The 15,600-nt window shown below is 44.3% G+C and overlaps 1 protein-coding gene across 1 annotated transcript in view; it reads left to right on the forward strand.

The window, feature by feature from the left end:
• The window catches only part of Dennd2c (DENN domain containing 2C), a 69,696-nt gene that overhangs the window by 43,271 nt on the left and 10,825 nt on the right, over positions 1 to 15,600 (forward strand). Inside the window, exons 7-14 of the mRNA XM_021158857.2 lie at positions 1,116 to 1,160; positions 3,590 to 3,771; positions 7,292 to 7,401; positions 8,638 to 8,707; positions 9,552 to 9,629; positions 11,045 to 11,185; positions 11,774 to 11,922; positions 12,623 to 12,800. Of these exons, the coding sequence (XP_021014516.1) occupies positions 1,116 to 1,160; positions 3,590 to 3,771; positions 7,292 to 7,401; positions 8,638 to 8,707; positions 9,552 to 9,629; positions 11,045 to 11,185; positions 11,774 to 11,922; positions 12,623 to 12,800 (953 nt within the window). The remainder of the gene's footprint in view (positions 1 to 1,115; positions 1,161 to 3,589; positions 3,772 to 7,291; positions 7,402 to 8,637; positions 8,708 to 9,551; positions 9,630 to 11,044; positions 11,186 to 11,773; positions 11,923 to 12,622; positions 12,801 to 15,600) is intronic.

Raw genomic sequence — 15,600 nt, forward strand, 5'->3', positions numbered from 1 at the left:
TTGAGAGCAAACAGTGATCCATATGGTCCTGGGATTTAGCTCACCAGCCTTTTTCTTTTTTTGAGAAAGAGCCTCACTATACATAAGGAAGAGTTCCTTGCCTGGCCTGGAATTCTGTGTAGACCAGGTTGACCTGGAATTCACCGAGATTTACCTGCCTGTCTCCCAGGTGCTGGGATCAGGGCATGAACCTTCGTACCCAGTGAAGTGTTTTAATTGACTTACTTAAAATCCCATTTGCGGATCTGTCTACACACACTCTACAGAAGGGCAGTGCTCTTCCTGAGTCCCTTGCCATTTTTTAAAATATTTTTTTATTTGTTATCTTTTGGCAAATTATATTTTTAGAATTATGGTATAGAATACTTCATTGGTAGCCAGGGTGCAAAGCCCATACGTTCAATGGTTTGTGTACACACACACACACACACACACACACACACCAACACTCCCTTGTGAAGAGTGTAGCCCCTGTCTTCAGAGTTGACAAGCTTGAGGTTGGGGGGTGGGGGTCACTGTGGTAAGCAGGTGGTGGAGTTGTCATCAGCCCTCTCCTTCCCAGGCTGTGAACCAGGCCTCTGTGTAGCTCTCCTGTGTGCCACCCACCTGTCAGTAGCCAGCCAGGCAGCTTCCCTGGGTCACAGTGCTTCTGTTTAGGCCTCCCTTTGGTCGCAGCTTACTGCATCATACAGAACCTGCTCCATTCCCTCACTTCATGTCAAGACAAACCTGTCGGTCCCAAATCACCCCAGTACACTGTCAAAGTATGGGAAGAGAGAGTTGCGGTCACGGAACTCTCATTTATGTTGTGTTATAACTGCTGTATTTTGACCTAAGTTACTAATATCTTACTATGTTTAATTTATAAATAATCTCACACACTCACACTTAGAGCAAACATGGAATCTTCATCTTGTATGTAGGATTCAGTGCTGTGTTTCAGATCCTGCAGGGCTGTTCTTTTTCAACAGCTCTGCTAATTTGACCTTTGCTAACTCCGCCTCCATCCCTCTTGGGGGGTGGGCTGACTATGGCAGCTTCCCATTGTTCTCATCCTCCTGCTTCCCACTAGGAGACAATACCAACGGAAGCTCTCCTCTCTTCCCTTTTTCCAGGTGAAACCAGTGGGAACGAGAGCGATGCTGAGTACCTGCCAAAGAGTGAGTGAGTCAGCGAGCTGCTCCCTCCGTGATCCTGGGCGGGTGGAGCAGCGCCTGCCTTTGTGATTAAGAGTGGTTTTCCCCATGGGAAGTTCACGGTGTTGGCCATTGCTTCATTCTCAGACCCTGTTGAGATTTGCGGAGCTAAACAGTACATTCAGCTGTTTGACAACATGACAAATCTCCCCAAGTGGAGTGAGGTAAACCAGGATGGTTCTGAGGACGAGTTCTGGAGGGCACAGGCCGGCACCACATGCCCGGGCGTGTGCACATGCCAGAAGAGTGTGTGAATGATCCACATTGGCAAGCACTTAGCCTGACATGGCTGATTTCTCTCTAGTAACTCGGGCGCAATTATTAAGTGCATTTCTCATCTGTCGTTAAGAAAGGAGATAGATAATTTACATAGCGCTACTTCTGTTCCAGGCTATAGGGCTCCTGTTAGGTTCAGAATCCTTGCATTTCTGGCTCTTGCTTGTACAAGCCGTTAATGTGCTCTGCATCTTCATGAGACAAATTGTCATAGCAGGTTTCGTTTAGTTTCTTGTTTAATTGGCTGACGCACAGCATCACAAAGAGCAGTCACAAGGTATCAAAGCCGGGCCAGCTCTGACACCCTGATCTCATGAGTAACAGCCTTGTGCTCCCCGATGGCCTAAGCTGCTCCAGGTGTTAGATTTTGTAGCCTGACTAAAGATGAAACTAGGAGCATCATCATGGGGTTCAGCATTGATGTGGAAGGATGACTAATTTATTGCAGTTGCTAATGAGAAGCAAAAACAGATGTGTCTTGACTTGAACTCGGCCCTTTGGAGGGTCAGCACACTTTTTCCTAGAACATCCAGTAAACTGAGTGGTTTCTAGGAAACCATTCCTGGTTGTATGTTTAAAGAGTTCTTAATATTTGATCCACAGCGTGACATATTTAGTGGCAAAAGCCATCGTACCTGGCGGAGGGGGTAGCAGTCTCGGCATGGTTGTAATGGTATTCTTCTGATGCTGAACATTCTTCCACATACTTTTGCCATGCATAGTTCTTGGCTTGACAGTGTCTGTTCGGTCTGTCGCCTGCTTGCTGATTGAGCTGTTGTCTGTTCTGTTCTCCTGTTCTCGGGATCGCTCTCCTGTCAGATGGGTGTGCAACAGAGGTTCCTTCCTCTTCCTACCTCTCTCCACTTTTCCGTTTGCTGCTCATAAGCTTTCTAATGTCCTTCGGTCCCTTTATCCATTCTTGCTCTTACTTTTGAGCTATCCATGTTCTATTCCAAAGTCATTATCTGGGCTGGAGAGATGGCTCAGAGCTTAAGAGCACTGACTGCTCTTCTAGAGGTCCTGAGTTCAAATCTCAGCAACCACATGGTGGATCACAACCATCTGTAATTCAGTCTGATGCCCTCTTCTGGTCTGTCTGAAAATAGCTACAGTGTACTCACACAAAATAAATAAATCTTTAAAAAAAAAAAAAATAAGAATCAGGTAGTTGCAGCTTCTGGCTTTGTTGCTATTCCAGAGGTCCATATGCTTAGTTTTTAAAAGTTATTTTAGATTTGTTTTCTATCAAAGTGGGCCTAAGTGCATGCGAGTACAGGTGGCCAGAGGTGACAGGTCCCCAGGAGCACCTGACATGGGACTGGGAACCAAACTCAGGCCCTCTGGAAGAGTAGTATATGCTCTTAACCACTGAGTCATCTCTCCAGCTCTTGTGTGTCGTTCTTGAAGAACTGTCATTGGTAAAAGCCACACCTCTTATTAGTGATGTGTGCCAAGGAAGAAAGGGAAAGGATGGGCTCTTTATTGAAAGGTTACTTTGGTTTTGGTTTGCCCTGCCTGTTCTTAGTCTCTGTGTAGGACCCTGTTCTTTTCTTTTCTTTTCTTTTTTTTAAGATTTACTTATTTATTATATGTAAGTACACTGTTTTCAGACACACCAGAAGAGGGCATCCAATCTCATTACAGATAGTTGTGAGCCACCATGTGGTTGCTGGGATTTGAACTCAGGACCTCTAGAAGAGCAGTCAGTGCTCTTAACCGCTGAGCCATCTCTTCAGCCCAACCCTGTTCTTCTATTGGATCCTTCCCTCCTTCATGCTTTCACAACATCACCAGAAAGGGCCTCTATGGTCAGTCTAGTATTTTTTCCTAGATGTTTTACATGTGTCCTGGTGAGGTATATATATAATACATACATAAAGCATGCACTACAGATGGGACATGGGTGTGAGTCCCAGTGCTTCCTAGAGGTGGACTAGGACTAGGACTGTTGATCATGTCTTCTCCCATGTCATAGCCCAAACAGAGATATCTGTGGAGAAGACACTTATCTGCTCATCTAACAAATGACCACAAACGATTCTCCCTTTGAGAGCCGTGGCTTTGGGGCTAGATAGGATCAGGGCACAAGGGAACCTGACGCTGTGGCCTCGTTACAGATCGCCACAAGCGCTTGGCACAGCTGCAGCCGTCCTCCAAGAGGAACCCCCACTACCAGACCTTGGAGCGCGACCTCATTGAACTGCAGGAGCAGCAGCTCTTTGAACTCTTCGTGGTGGTTTCTCTGCAGAAGAAGCCGGCAGGGTACACTCCCCAGGTCATACAGCAGTTCCCAAGCAAGGTAGGTGCAAGGTGGCCAAGCGGCCGCCACAGGCTCCTGTGTACTCCTTGTTCATTTCCTCTTAGTTACTGATCTCTCTGCCAGCTTTTACCAACACTGAGGTTCTCCTTGAATGGGCAGTCCTCCTGCTTCAGCATCCCAAGTGCTGGGAACCCCCATGCCAGCCTGGCTGTTGTTAACACTCTTCTTTGCTCTGCTCGGCCTGTCTCACAAAGGCATTTGTCCATTTAGTCAGTTATTACAGCACTGGCTGTCTGTGGGTCTGTGCTTGACCCTCCTGGGCTCTGGGCACTGTGACCCTAAATAGCAAATAAAACTTATAGCAGTTCCCAGACCACACATGAAAGGAAAAAGGAGTTTTTTTTGTTTTGTTTTTGTTTTTGTTTTTGTTTTTGGGTTGGTTGGTTTTGTTTTGTTTTGTTTTTAGGTTTCTCAAGACAGGGTTTCTCTGTGTAGCCCCTGGCTGTCCTGGAACTCACTCTGTAGACTAGGTTATCCTCGAACTCAGAAATCCGTCTACCTCCCTAAAGGCATGTGCCACCACACCCGGCCAAGGGTTTTTTTGTTTTGTTTTTTTTTTTTTGGTTTTTCGAGACAGGGTTTCTCTTTAAATCTCTGGCTGTCCTGGAGCTCACTTTGTAGACCAGGCTGGCCTCGAACTCAGAAATCCGCCTGCCTCTGCCTCCCGAGTGCTGGGATTAAAGGCGTGCGCCACCACGCCCGGCTTCCGGCCAAGGGTTTTGTTTTAATCTTTTACCTTTGGTATTCTTTTTTAGTCTGTTTTGTTGGTTTAGTTTGGGAGTACTTTTTATTGTTCACGTGTTTTTGAGATGAGAGTTAGTCTCCTCTGTCATAAGGTTTCTAGGGATAAGCCTTGGCTCGCCAGGCTTGGCAGTAAACACCCTCACCTGCTGAGCCATCTCACTGGTCCCTGAAGTTATGTTTTATGTGATATTTAATTTTTGTCACTCATTGCACAGAGGACCGTCTCTGTGAACTGCGCCTTCAGCAGAGGGACCCTTAGGAGCACTTACTCAACCTGCTCCACTCTCCGTTTGTTATCTGCACCAAAGCACTTCTTAGGGTTGTTTGTTTGTTTGTTTGTTTGTTTAGAGACAAAGCACTTCTTAGGGTTGTTTGTTTGTTTGTTTGTTTGTTTTGAGACAAAGCTCTGTTGTATAGCCCAGTCTGTCCTAGAACTTAGTATGTAGCTTAGACTGACTTTGTGCCTCACCTTCCCATATTCTGGGATTTTCAGACATGAGCCTCAATGGCCGATGGCACCTCTTATTTGGACGACTGCTTGGTCACTGTAGGGCTGGACTCTCTAACCCTGAATTGTGTGTTTCACCAGACAGGAGGAAGTACAACTGTACTGGGGATCTAAAAGACATTTCCTGCAAATGGCCTTAACTCGGCCAGGTATGGTGACACGCCTGTAATCCTGGCACTTAGGAGGCAGAGGCAGGAACATCAAAAGTTTGAGGCCAGCCTGGGCTACATGGAAAGACTGTGTTTCTAAGAAGAACCAGGAGAGAAGGGGACCTTAGCAACATCCCCATAGTGAATAACTGTACAAGTCAGATTGCTCATAAAGTTCTTCAGTTTACATAGGAGTGCCATGTCTCAGCAATTCGCAGTCAGGTAATACTATTGTAATCTAAATAAATATCCTTTGAGTAATCACATTTCCTGCCTGGAGGGAGCTTTTTTTCCTTTTAAACATTTTTACACTGTAATCTAGGTTAGATTACTTCAACTCCCTGTGTAACTCAGGTTAGCCCTGACCTCATGACCCTCTGCTTCAGCCTCCCCAGTGTTAGGATTACAGGTATGTGCCACCATGTGCCACCATGTCCAGCTTAGGAAGACCTTCACATTCCCCCTCCCAAGCTTTAATTAATTTTATAGCAAAGCTGAGCCTGAATTAATAGATGTTGTACCAGAGGAGCGTATACTTACGTGGTCAGATGTGTCAAGAGTGCCTTCAGTGGGGCTGGAAGTGTGGTACAATGGTTAAAAGCAACTGCTGTGTTTGCAGAGGACCAGGGTTCAGTTCCCAGCACCCATGTCAGGTGGCTCACAACCACTGGTCCTCCACCACCCAAGAATCCAGTGCCCTTCTCTGGCCTCCGCAGACAACTGCACTCATATGCACAGCCACAGGGGGATACACAGGCATACACAGAATTAAAAATAAAACAAATGCCCCAGGTAGACTGCTTGCTGTTTTTGTGTCCCGGGTGCTGTCAGTTGGAGGATGGAGAGAGCCCTGAGGAGCCCAGTATGGATTGTTGTGGAACACCTTAGCTGAAGATGACTGCGAACACACCGTGTCACCACTAACAAAATGTGTTAGGTGCTTTTTTCACATGTGGTGCTGGGCTTGAGCCCACTCGCTTGCGAGGCAGGGGCTCTGGAAGCTGAGCTCCCAGTCCTGCTGCAGTCCTGCTGCTTTCAGAGCAGAACTCCCTGGCAGAGATATGTGCATTTTTTTTTAAAGAATTCATCGTAAAACTTTGATTTATTCTCTTAAAAGCTGTATCCCAATAAGATTTCTGTGCTGCTTTTTATAGATAGTTCTACTCATTTCTTTTCATGTCCTTTCATTTAACTAAATTTAGACTGCCTTTTGAAGTACAATACCACTTTTTTGTTATTTTGAAACAGGGTCTTTTGTATCCCAGGCTGACATTGAGCTTTCTCTGTAGCCAAGGTTAGCCTTGAATTCCTAATTCTTCTGCTTCCACCTCCGAAAAGCTGGGCTATAGGTGGACAGCACCATATCAGACTCATACCACTTTTGTAAGAGTCTTCTGTGCTGAAAATTTACAGGAAGTCACAAACCTATAATTAGGTAGCAAAGCTAAGGGAATGATTATATACAGGGCAACATTTAAAAATAGTACCTCTAAATAACATTTATCTGCCTTTTCTTTTTTTTCTTTTTTAAAGATTTATTTATTGATTATATGTAAGTACACTGTAGCTGTCTTCAGACACTCCAGAAGAGGGAGTCAGATCTCATTATGGATGGTTGTGAGCCACCATGTGGTTGCTGGGATTTGAACTCCGGACCTTCGGAAGAGCAGTCGGGTGCTCTTACCCACTGAGCCATCTCATCAGCCCTTATCTGCCTTTTCTAAACATCTCTGATTATTAATCAGATAATGATTTCAGCTGGCTAGGTTTTTGCTGTATAATAGAAGGGATTTTTATTTATCTTAAATTCCATGATTCATAAAACACTTTGAGAACTGAGTCCAGCTCCTCTTCTGGATGAGAAACTTCAGCACTCTCTGCCTTACCCTAGGTTATGGGGTCTTCACTGGCTCAGTCTGCTCGTGGGGCTCTTTATTCTTAGATTGTTGTCAGTCCTCTGTATTGTAAAGCAGTGCAAGTGTCACTGAGAGAAACCTCTCTCTGCGTGGCACATCCGGCTGCCCCGGGACCAGGCTGAGGCTTGTTAGCTTCTGTTCTCCATTTTCATAGGTTGATGTTCTGTGCTGTTCTCTCTCAGGGTGATCATGGCTACAAGCAGTCCAAAGACACTGAAGAGAGACTCAAAGTCATCCCCAGATTTTGTTTTCCCGATTCAGAGGACAGTGCACCAGCCTTAGAACTCAAGAGGTAAACCAGCTCCTTCTGATTGCCGTTTGCTGGAACTGTGTATAGCATCCATCTCTGACAAATGGATAGAGTCAGGAGCAGTGACCACTGCAGAGCAAGCTGCACTGGGGCTGGGGAGGAATTAGAACATTCCTTGTGAGAGCTCAGGAAAGAAAAGCATTAATTTCAGTGTAAGGAGAAGCAAATTTGCGAATACCCTTAGTTTACCAATCCTTCAAAATGGTTCCACATCACCTTCAGTTAGATAATGGCCCAAAATAACCGGGTTAAACCTAGAAACAGTGAAGCAGAACAATTGTAGTTGTCATATTTCTCCTTTAAGTTGTCAGAAAAAGCCACAGCCCAGATGCTGTGTTCCTGTGTAGGGTGTTCCTTTGTGGGTCTTGTACAGAGGGAGACCTCAGCCTAATAGATGTGGGTAACTGAAGCATTAAGGGATTTTGTGGGATGGGGGAATGGCCCAGTAGTTAAGGACAAGTACTACTGCAGAGGACCTGCGTTTGGGTCCCAGGACCTTTGGTCCAGTGCCTCACAGCTGTCTGTACTACCAGGTTCAGGAGGATTCCACGCCTCTGTTCTGTACTCACATGTACACAGAGGATTGACATGCATGCTTCTGTGTGGAGGACAAAGGACAACATTGTGTCAGTTTTTGCCTCTGTCTTGTTTGAGACAGGGTTTCTTATCTCCACTGTTTATGTCAAGCTAGCTGGCCTTAATCCCCCTTTTGGCTATTCTCTTGTCTGCCTCCCATCTCACTGTAGGGAGCTAAGATTACAGATGTTGTTGCATGCAGCTTGGTATAGACCTGCAGGTCTGTATCCAGGTCTTACTAGTGTGCCAAGCACTTTATCCAGTGAGCCATCTTCCCAGCCCAGGATATGATCTTTTCTATCACTGTTCCATATGGCCTCAGAACCAAACCGAAGAATTTGCAAGGGAGAAAATGACATTATCAAGACCCTTTACAGCTTGCTTACCTGTATGTTTGGCTAATTTACATGTTCAACAAAAGAGAAACAGGATTGATTAATAGCTAACGAGCGTAAATAAGAAAAGGGGACAAGCAATACCAACAGCTTGTCCCATACTCACTTACAGGACAAGACCTGGGCCCTCTGCAGGTGAATGTGACTTGAGATCGATGGCTCTTTCTGTTGCCTCCCAGATCACAAATGACTCCTTTTTACTTGTTCAGTGAATGCCTTAAGCAGCTGTGTTTCATTTTGTTTTCAGTGAAACATTTTCCTTCGTGCTAACTGGAGAAGATGGAAGCCGGTGGTTTGGCTACTGTAAGAAGCTTTTGGTGAGTTCCAGATTGGTGCCACAGAGTTGGTTAAGGAACAAGAAAGGCCAACTAGCAACTTGAGAAGTACTGTCTGCACATGACTTTAAGGGCTCCTTAATTATTTGCACAACCAAGAAGCTGCATTAGGGTGGTGATTAAAAATGGCTCGGTGATTAAAAATCCTGCTTGGTCTTCCAGAGGGCCCAGTTTCCACTCCCAGCAGCCATGGGAAGGGTGGCTCAGTTATGTATATAGAACTCCAGTCCCAGGGAATCTGGTGCCCTCTTCTAGCATGTCACAGGCACTGCACACACAGGAACATACATGCAGACAAAACACCTGTACACATCAAACAAAAGTAAAGTTTTTAAAAAAGAAATTATGGTAGCTTCACATAGTAAGAGCAAGGTGAAGGTCAGCCATAGAATGATCTAGAATAGAAAGGCTGAGGGTTTCACTGGCTTGTTCCTTTGCGGTAGAGAAAGTAACCTAGAGATTGAATGTCAATACAGCACATTTGAAGAATACTGTCCAGAGAGGTGGCGGGAGAAGCCAGGTTCCTCGTCCTCTATCTTAGGTCTTGCTTTTTGCTTGGTCACTAAGCCTGGGTGAATCATGCTTTCCTCCTGAGTACTTCCCCACCCTTTACTCTCACTCAGGACGACAGGTTCAGCTCCTGCACTGACAATAGAAAAAGAAGCCTGGGCACACTCGTAGTCTGTCGACTTCAGTGTCTGGAGTAAGCATTGCTTGAGCCCAGAAGTTTGGGGCAAGTGTCAGCCACCAGAGGAGGGGTCTATTAAATAAATATTAACAGTTAAAATTAGTAAACCCTTGCTCTGCATGTTTTGTGTGTTTGCAGCCAGAAGGCAGAGGAAAGCGGCTCCCTGAGGTGTACTGCATGGTTAGTCGCTTGGGCTGCTTCAATCTTTTCTCAAAGGTGAGTGAAGCGAGGATCTGTGGGAGAGTGATGTCCCCTAGGTCTGAGGCAGTTTCATTGCTCCGGCTTCACTGGAGAGTACTGAGGGGCACAGACTTTAATGTACTACTTGAAAAGTACCCTCTGGTGGGTGAAGAGCCACAGGCTCAGACTCTCACGATGGCTCAGCAGGTAAAGGAACTCTGCATCAAGGCTGATGGCCTGAGCTTGACTCCTGGAACCCACATGCTAGAGGGAAAGAGGCAACCTGTCCTCTCCCTACATGTGTGCTGTGACATATGTGTCCCTCTCCTAACACAGTTAACAATGAAAGAATAATAACCCATAGGCTTGAAGGCTTAAACTGACCATATTCCTCCATAATGGTTTTAGTTTGCAAAAATGCCTGGGTCTGGTTCTCTCTCTCTCTCTCTCTCTCTCTCTCTCTCTCTCTCTCTCTCTCTCTCTCTCTCTCTCTCTCTCTCTCTCTCTCTCTTTCTTCCTCCACTTTTCAAGACAGGGTTTCTCTGTGTAACAGGGTTTCCCAGCTATCCCAGACCTTGCTTTGTAGACCAGGCTGGCTTCAAACTCACAGAGTTCCATCTGCTTCTATGAGGGCTGGCATTAAAGGTGTGCACACGGTCACCAGCTTGGGTTTTTTCTTCTAAAGATTTATGTTTATTTTGTGTGCCTGGTGTTTTGATTGCACGCATGTCTGTATACAACATGTATACATGGAGCCCATGGGGCCAGAAGGTCTCAGATCCCCTGAGAGTGGAGTTATAGCTGGTTGTGAGCTACCATGTGAGTGTTGGGAACTGAACCCAGGTTCACAAGAGTAACAAGTGCTCTTCACCACTGAGCCAACTCTCCAGTCCCCCAAACTCACAGTTCTAAAAATCATATCCTGAAGTATATCTTACCTTGCTTTTCTCTAGACCCAGTTTACAGGATATCATTGTCACTGTTATTCTTTGCCCGTTAGTGAAATAAAAATGGTCTCCAGAAGCTGCTGAGATGGCTACCCGGTAAAGGCACTTGCTACCAAGCCTAAAAACCTGAGTTCAATCCCAGGACCTACACAGTGAAAAGGGAACAGCTAACTCCTACAAGTTGTCTTCCGGCTTCCACACTTAAGCTATGGCATGCCATACCCGCACACACACACACACACATACACTCACAATCAGTAAATGTAATAAAATTATTTTTTTTAAAAAAAGAAAAAATAGTTTCTAAATAAGTTGACTTACATAATTTCGGGGTGTAAAGATATCCTCAGGATGTGGATCCTTGAGCTTTCAGAGTCGCAGAGCCTGTCTGTCTGTCTTGACTCTACTGCTGTAATTTATTTATAGGATTCTTTATGTTTCTGGTCTGAGGCCTTAATAAACTGTGGGGTGTGTTTGTTGGTCTGTGTGCATGCACATACGCAGATCCTGGATGAAGTAGAGAAGAGGAGAGAGATGTCTCCAGCCCTTGTGTACCCATTCATGCGAAGTGTCATGGAAGCCCCTTTCCCAGCTCCTGGCCGCACCATCACAGTTAAGAGCTACCTCCCTGGGGCTGGAGATGAGGTAAGTGAATTCATCCCCTGAAGTAGCCACTTCAAAGCCAGCCTTGCAGCTACAGGCACAGTTGCCAGGAGCTTGTTCATGGAGGAATTGTTTTTACCTTTCAAGGTAAAAAATGTGAGGTAGTGAGTTGATTCTCAGCCCCAGGTTTCCTACCTTACATAGATTGGGTCGCTCTCTAGTGGCAATCTCAACATGATAAATCTCTCACACACACACACACACACACACACACACACACACACACACACACAATGTATATATGTATTTATCAAATGAAATGATTTTTACCAGAACTTAACAGCAGCTTCATAAACCTTTGTGCCAGACCTCCCCTGACTACCACATGGTATCACTTGTTGCCCTAGCTGTCCTAGAACTCTCTGTAGTCCAGGCTGGACTCGATCTCAGAGATCCACCTGCCTGTGCCTCTTGAGTACTAGGATTTAATGAATTAGAAGTGCGCCACCCTAGCCTACCTGGCCCAAAGTAACAGACGTTTTCAGACTAGAGAAAGAGCAAGATGTTCGGTTAAGGCTGCCGTTGAGGGTAAAGTCCAGCATCAGCTCTTGGATTTCCCTTGTCTTTCAGTCAATTGAACTCTGCCGACCACTCGATTCACGCCTGGAACATGTGGACTTTGAATGCCTTTTCAAATGCTTGAGTGTGCGTCATCTCATCCGGGTCTGTGCCTCTCTCCTTCTAGAGCGGAGGGTAATCTTTGTTGCTAACAGCCTAAGGTAAGAAATAAGTGGAATATGTTTTTCATGCTGGTGTTTGGCTTGCTTTTATTTTATTTTTTATACAATGCAAATATATTTAAAATATCTAGAACTAGGGCTAGAGACCTGGCTCACTAATTGCAGTACTTGTTCTTGCAAACAACCCAGATTCGGTTTCCAAGACGCAAAAGAAGAAGAAAGAAATTGAAAAGGCTTCTGTACAAAATCACAAAGATAGCTGGGTATGGTGGTGCACACCTTTAACTTGACCACTTAGGTAGCAGGAGTAGTCAGGTCTTGAGTCTGAGACCAGCCAAAGCTACACAGTGAAGCTCTATATCAAAACAAACAAAAACCAGCCAACAAAACAGAAAATCAAAGGCATTTCTAGCTTTTGTTTCATACTGTGTTATCATCTACCCAGGAGGCCTGAGGCACAAAAATCATTGAGCCTAGGAGTTCAAGGACAGCCTGGGGTTGCCCCCCCCCCCAAATCTTTTAAAAGTACCAGTATTGTTTTTCATGCACACATCTTTTTTTTTTTAGCATAATAAATTATAGTGAACCAGACTGAGATGACTGTTAAAATGACTACGTATTCACAGAATTGCTGATCTGTGAAGGCCAGTGCGGTCACTGTGTAGTTCTTTGATGTAATATCTGAAATTCATTCTGTGTGTTGCTTTACCTGTGACATCATGTGCTTTCTCCTGTCTAGCACCCTTTCAAAATGTGGCCATGCTGTGGTAGCTACACTGTATCCGTTCACCTGGCAGCACACCTACATCCCAGTGCTGCCAGTGTCCATGATTGACATAGTGTGCTCACCTACTCCGTTCTTTATCGGGATCTTGTCTTGTTCCTTACCCCACCTCCAGGACCTTCCCATTGAGGAGGTAAGATGGAATAAATTGTGCCTATGGGGAACACTAGAGTATTGGCAACGGAATCAAATGATCTTTTAAGAGGGGTAGAATTGTTATTGATCTAGTAATTTTGTCAGCTTCAGAAATGGCTCATCAGTTAAGACCTCTTTTTTTTTTTTTTTTTTTTTTTTTTTTTTTTTGGTTTTATTGAGACAGGGTTTCTCTTTATAGCTCTGGCTGTCCTGGAGCTCACTTTGTAGACCAGGCTGGCCTCGAACTCAGAAATCCGCCTGCCTCTGCCTCCCGAGTGCTGGGATTAAAGGCGTGCGCCATCATGCCCTGCTAAGACCTCTTTTTTGTTGTTGTTGTTTTTAAAGATTTATTTATTTATTTTATTTTATGCATATGAGTATACTACCATTGCTCTCTTCAGACACACCAGAAGAGGGCACCAGACCCCATTACATATGGTTGTAAGCCATCATGTGGTTGCTGGGAATTATACTCAGGACCTCTGGAAGAGCAGTCAGTGCTCTTAATCGCTGAGCCATCTCTCCAACCCCCAGTTAAGACCTCTTATTCTTGCAAAGGACTAAGATTCAATTCCCAGCACCCACATGGCAATTCACAAGCATCTATAACTCCAATTCCAGATGCACAAGGTACACATGTGAGCATAACACTCATACTTATGAAATAAAATAAATAAATAAGAACATTTTAAGAATATAATAATTGACAGCTTATTTATTATCCTGTCATATTTTATATTTTTCTTATAATGAAAACAATTCCATGGTACATTTGCATCTAACACTCCTTACAGTAGTGAGAATGGACTCATCTGTTTATAAAAAAGTTTTTAAAAAAATTTTTTGTATTGCTTCTTTGTGAATTTCATACCATACAATCCAATCCCAGTCATATTCCTATCCCTTTGTATCTGCCCTCTGCCCTTGCAACCTCCCCCTAACAAAATAAAATAAAATTAAATAGAATTTAAAAAAGTCTTGTCCTGGGAGCTGTAGTGTGTGACAGTGTGTCCCACAGTATACCCTTTGTCCACACATCTTCACTTGCAAATGTTCACTGTAGTGAGTCATTGGTCTGTTTTAAGGTCTCTGGCTTCTGCTGCCTTTTTCTAAGCTGGGTATTGATGCCTTTAGTCCCAGCACTCAGAAGTCAGAGGTAGGTGGATCTCTGAGTGGATCTCTGAGTTCAAAGCCAGCCTGGTCTACAGAGCAAGTTCCAGGACAGCCAGGACTATACAGAGAAACCCTATCTCAAAAAGTAGCAGTTGCAATTTGTGTGTGTGTGTGTGTGTGTGTGAGATGTGAATGGAGTACCATGTGGCACACATGGAGGTCAGGGGACAATTTGGTGGGTCAGTTTTCTCTTTCACTTTTATGTGGGCAACAGGGGTGGAGTGCAGGCCATCCAGACTGATCTTGCTTGCCTTGTTTTCTTTTTTAAAACCAACACAAAATTTCTCTGGATTTACTAAAAAAAAGTTGCTTCAAATATACCACATGTGTAGATAAGTGCCTTAAACCGAGTGCATCTCAGTGAAGTATTATTACAAAGTGAGTACTTATGTGACTCAGCATTGGATTGTAATGGGACATAACAGCAAAAGATTCAAGTCTCCTAATCTTGTGGTCCCTTCCCCATGTCCCAGAAAAGGAAACCACTGTATTGTATCTTATAGTACTCACCTGTGTTGTGGTAAATATTTAATCCAGGGATTCTACTCCACCTTAGATCATTTACTTCCCAAATAAAAGACACAAAACCTTTATATTTATAATAAACCTTACAGCGTTAGAGCTGGGCAGATATCAACCCTCTATGCTATTTTATTTACTTTTCTGTCAGTAACTCAGAGATAACACTTGTCATGGTCTGCCTGGGCCACTCCTACGTCAACTGGCCCGCCCTCATGGCCATGTTCTCACGATCCACCCACCCCATGGCCTCCTCTCTCTTCCCTCCCCAAGCCTGGTAACTGAAGCTCTTCCTAGCTTTCTGTCCAACTGTAGGCTGTGGCCATCTTTATTCAACCAGTAGTTTTAAATTAAGGAGCAAGGTTACATCGTACCACTTGGTGTGTGTGAGAATTTCCTTATCCCTAGGGTCAACCAGACCTCAAAGGCCAGTATTGAGCATTACAATACATCACAACAGATCAAATTTCGACAAATCTGTTTGTATTTCTTTATAATTGTATCTCCAAATATGTGTGGTGGCTCAGCAGGTAAATGTGCTTACATTCAAACCTGACAACCTGAGTTCCAGCCAAAGGTGGAAGGAGAAAACGGACTTCTGCAAGTTGTCCTCTGTACACCATGGCATGCCAGGGCTTTGTGCATCACATACACATAAACACACACACACACAGAGAGAGAGAGAGAGAGAGAGAGAGAGAGAGAGGCTAGTAACATTTTAAATATCCAGCATTCTTGGCTTTGAAGCTAGGTATAGAAGGGGAGTGTATCATGTCTTTAACTTGAGTAAATTAAATAGAACTTTTTCCTTCAGCTTATATAGTTTGGCCTCCCCGGCTGGTGACCGTGGAACTGTGTGCTCACTGTAGTCTCACTGGAATTCCTAGATTGCTTCTGAGGCATGTTTATTGACCACTGGATAGCCTCTATTATAAATTAGTTTCTATCTTTCCCCTGGATTATTTATCCTCTATGATTTCTAAGTTGTCCTTGTTGTTGTTGTTTATTTTATATTGTTTCTAAGTTGTCCTTGTTGTTGTTGTTTGTTTTGTATTGTTTCTAAGTTGTCCTTGTTGTTGTTGTTTGTTTTGTATTGTTTCTAAGTT

Source organism: Mus caroli, chromosome 3 (genome assembly GCF_900094665.2).
Source record: "Mus caroli chromosome 3, CAROLI_EIJ_v1.1, whole genome shotgun sequence".
Classification (NCBI taxonomy): domain Eukaryota; kingdom Metazoa; phylum Chordata; class Mammalia; order Rodentia; family Muridae; genus Mus; species Mus caroli.